Genomic DNA, 4606 nt, shown 5'->3' with positions numbered 1-4606 from the left:
TCTTCTCCAGCGCTTGTCTGGACAGGGCTACTGCTTCTCGGCCTCTCTTCCTCCACTGCTCACCGTGGCAGCCTTGGAGGCTCTGGTTATGATGGAGGAGAAACCAGGTAAAGAGGGAATGGAAGGACAGAACAGAACAGAACAACAGTGTGTAATGTGCATTGGCAACAAATTTGCTGAGCTTTAGGTTCCAAAGGGTAAAATATGGCCAATGTTGAGTGGCAAACAAATTAGAAGTCTGTTTTGTTGCAGAAATGTTCAAGGAGTTGAGGGAACAGTGTCGCCTACTTTACGACTCCGTGCAGGGGTAAGGCAAACGTAATATCACAAACACCCACTTTGTTCCTTCCTTTCTTGGAAAGCCCCTTCTGAGATCTGCAATCTTGTGACTGTATAGGAAAGGAGAAAAATAGCGATCTTTGCCACTGCTGGTTACTTGATTCCTGGGACACCTTGGGATTTGCAAAAACAATCCGATACAGAAAAGCTAAATGGGTGGGATGTATCTTCAGTGCCTTCAGAAAGTATTCACACCCCTTGACTTTTTTCACATTTTGTTGTGTTACAGTCGGAATTTAAAATTGTTTCAATTGAGTTTGTTTGTCACTGATCTACACATAATAAATACCCTATAATGTCAGTGGATTTTTTTATCGAATCTTTTACAAAATAATTAAAAACAAAAAGCTGAAATGTCTTGAGTTAACAAGTATTCAACCCCTTTCTTAGGACACTCCAAATTGAGCTCGGGTGCATCCAATTTCCTTTGATCATCAAAAAAAATCTCGTGTACATGCTAGTCTACCCTTGTGTTCTTAGGAGGAACCAAGGAATGCTCTTGAAAAGTTTATATAAAGGGGTGCCCTACATCTGGCAAATAAAATACATTTACTTCTTCATGCAGTTTTATGAATCAAATTGGCGCCCCTTTATTATCTGTGGCCTGGTGGCCTTAGGTTCGGAGGTCAGGGAGTGGGTCCAAGAGAGGCCCCTGACCCTAAATCCGTTACAATAGTTTATTGTGATTATTGTTGCATTTGTATTCATTAAACGTAGTTATTATTCCACTTAACCTGCTTTTTCCACCAACCTCACTCCCTAAGTTTGTAATAGTCTTGTCTAGTTAAACATCAGGGGAGAAAGTTCCCCCCCCCCCCCCCCCCCCCAAGCCAACCGTGCTTTCTTTCCTTGAGATGGAGTATTCCCTTTACACTGAGTTTATCACCACTCAAGTTGTGTTATGTCAGCAAAGTGAGACCCCACACCCTTTAGGAGGCCTTGCCTTGAAAGTTTGTGGACCACGATCGTTCATGCGGGGCCCCTCATTGTCTCGGAGCCTCATGCCATTGCATAGCTTGCGTGGCATTAAGACACCCTCTGTCTGAAACGTACCAAACACCTGCGTAAAGATCACGTGCCTGCCTATAAAACTATCAGAAAAATGTTTTCTCATAGATGAGAAAATATTTTGAAAACTAGTATACCAGGAAATGTTACAACAAAAATGAACGACAATTTAAGACTGTCCCAGGCTTAGTTACAATCCTTAAAGGAGCCCTTGGAACAAAGGTACGATAACAACAAAACACAGTGCTTGGCCCTTGGAACGTGATGCTATACCAAAATGGAGGAAGAGGATATTTTGAGCCCTGGGAGGATCCTGAAACCCGCCAATGGAGATGGCAACCAATGAGAGTCGTATAATTGCAAGTACGTTGAAAGGATCACCATGACAATAATTCAGTTTGTTGTGAAGGGAAGACGGGACAAATTTGTGGAAAGAAAGATGTGTATTTGGTGTCCTAGCTTAACATTTATCCATTGGCACTCTGCACCATCAGTTGCGACTTTCTAAGAACGAGTTTCCGATCGTTGCAGCACCCGTTATCGGGGCTCAAAGAAAATCTCAGTTTGAATCACACAGTGGCATATCCTGCCATGGTTAGAGCATTCTCGGAGTCTTGGAGCTCGGCGGTTCAAACTCTTGCTGAGTCATACCATAGACTTTAAAATGGTACGTGCTTCTTCCTTGCTCGACGCTCAGCATTTAGAGGCTAGTGCATGGACAAACACAATAGATTGGCATCCATAGAGATGTGGAAATTCCTCCTGAATTGTTCCGCTGAGCGGTGGAGAGAAAAGTTATGTCATAAAGATGGTGTCGCTGGTACCCAGAATGCTCTCGGTGATGTCACTTCCCCCAAGTTCAGTGAATGTGTTTGTCTGAAGTAAACTCGGTGTTGTCTCATGTATTTGTCTCTGTATTCACTTGATTTGTGTTGTCGCTCCTCCGTGAGCCCCCTATCTGGGCGGAGTTAAGAGGGGAGGAGGGGGTTGGGGGGGCAGAATTCCCCCTAGTCGATTTCCCCCTAGTCGATTCACATGGACTCCACTGACTCCACAATAACCACTGACTTCACTGATTTACTCACCTGCTTTAACCTCACTCAACATGTCGACTTTGCTACCCATATCTGTGGTCACATTTTGGACCTTGTCTGCTCCACTGGATTAAATTTGCACCATCTCTCTGGCTCCGACCTCACCCTCTCTGACCACTTAGCTATCACTATGGCTATCACTATGACCATCAACATCCCCACCCCAACACCAAGACATTATCGCACTATCAACTTCCGTAAGCTAAACGCTCTTTCACCTACCTCATTCTCATCCACCCTCTCTGAAAAAATGTCCACTTCTCCCTTCGTTGACCTCCACACCCCTTCCGACCTCACTGAGTACTACAACCACACTCTCTCCTCCTGCCTTGACCAGCTTGCGCCTGTAAAAACCAAAACAGTTTCTTTCACCCATTCTGCTCCCTGGTTTACCCCTGAACTCCGCCTGATGAAAACTCGTGCTCGCCAACTTGAAAGACTCCGCAATAAAACAGGTCTCAGTTCACTCCCAAGCCTACAAGGACCACCAACAACACTACAAAGATGCCCTCTCCCGCGCCGCTCCGCCTACTACTCTCAAATTATCCACTCTGGCTCCGGAAACCCAAAAGCACTCTTCTCGACAATAAACAAACTCCTCCGCCCCCTGAACACCACCACCCAGTCATTCACAGTAGACAACTGCATCTCCTTCCTCTCTTTCTTCCAACGCAAAATTGACAACATCTACAACAGCTTGACCACCGCCGCACCCGCTCCCCCTCCAACCACCTGCCCCCCCTTGTCCTGCCATCCCCTGTCTCGGTTCTCCCCAATCTCCCCTACTGACCTCTCTGAACTCCTCATAGGAATGAAAACTGCCACCTGCACTCTTGACCCCATCCCCTCCAGCTTTGTCAAGGCCTCCCTCCCTGCTCTCTCTCCACTTATCATTGCAACAATAAACTCCTCCCTGTCTACAGGCATCGTCCCACCTTCCCTAAAAATTGCTGCTGTTACCCCCATTCTAAAAAAACCTGGTCTAAACCCTGACACCCTAAACAACTTCAGACCCATCTCCAACCTACCCTTTCTGTCAAAAGTTTTGGAACGCGCTGTAGCCACTCAACTCAAACATCACCTCTCTGCCAATAACCTGTATGAAACATTCCAATCCGGATTCCGCTCCAACCACAGTACTGAAACTGCTCTCCTCAAAATCACCAATGACCTTCTCCTCTCCTCTGACGCTGGCAACCTCAACATTCTCGTCCTCCTCGACCTCAGCGCTGCCTTTGACACCATCGATCACACCATCCTCCTCACCCGACTTGAATCCACCTTTAACGTTACCGGCACTGCCCTCTCTTGGATTAAATCATACCTCTCTGACAGACGCCAGTTCATCTCCATCAATAACTGCAAATCCCCCACTGCTCCCCTCCCCCAAGGTGTCCCCCAAGGTTCAGTTCTTGGCCCCCTCTTCTTCATCCTTTACCTGTCCCCCCTCGGTCACTTAATCCGCCGTCGTGGTCTCCAATTCCACTGCTTCGCCGATGACATCCAGCTTTTCATCTCCACCAAGTCCGTCTCCACCGACACCCACTCTATCCTGACAAACTGCATCACTGAAATAAAATCCTGGCTTCAAATCAACTTCCTCAAGCTTAACTGTGATAAATCTGAAATAATCATCATTGGCCCAAAAACGCTCACAAAATCCACCCATAACTTTGCCCTCAACATCGACGGTATCCCAGTATCCACCTCCCCTCACATCCGGAATCTTGGCGTCATCTTTGACCAAACCCTCTCCTTCGACAAATACACTAAACAGATCACAAAGTCAGCCTTCTTTCACCTGAAAAACATTGCCCGTCTCCGCTCATCCCTCTCCTCCACGGCTGCAGAAACCCTCATCCACGCCTTCATCACCTCCCGTCTGGACTACTGCAATAGCCTCCTCTATGGTTCACCCTCAAAAATCACCAATAAACTCCAATACATTCAGAACTCCGCTGCCCGTCTACTCACCCATTCGCGAACCCGTGACCACATCACCCCCGTCCTTTACAAGCTTCACTGGCTCCCCATCCCCCAGAGAATCCAGTACAAAATCCTCCTCTTGACATACAAAGCCCTCCATAACCTGGCCCCATCCTACCTGGCTGACCTCCTCTCCAGACACACTCCCACCCGCAACCTCCGCTCTGCTGGTACCAACC

At 47.1% G+C, this 4606-nt stretch overlaps 1 protein-coding gene across 4 annotated transcripts in view; it reads left to right on the top strand.

Annotated features, from left to right (window-relative positions):
* The window catches only part of SPTLC1 (serine palmitoyltransferase long chain base subunit 1), a 29739-nt gene that overhangs the window by 13307 nt on the left and 11826 nt on the right, over positions 1-4606 (top strand). For all 4 annotated transcript variants that reach the window (XM_068116105.2, XM_068116106.2, XM_078778772.1 and 1 more), the window contains 2 exons: positions 11-107; positions 253-307. In XM_068116105.2, coding sequence (XP_067972206.2) covers positions 11-107; positions 253-307 — 152 coding nt within the window. The remainder of the gene's footprint in view (positions 1-10; positions 108-252; positions 308-4606) is intronic.

Source organism: Myxine glutinosa, chromosome 5 (assembly GCF_964187855.1).
Source record: "Myxine glutinosa chromosome 5, kmMyxGlut1.1, whole genome shotgun sequence".
In the NCBI taxonomy this organism is placed as follows: domain Eukaryota; kingdom Metazoa; phylum Chordata; class Myxini; order Myxiniformes; family Myxinidae; genus Myxine; species Myxine glutinosa.
Note: the sequence above shows the minus strand (reverse complement) of the source record. Positions and strands in the feature narration are given on the sequence as shown.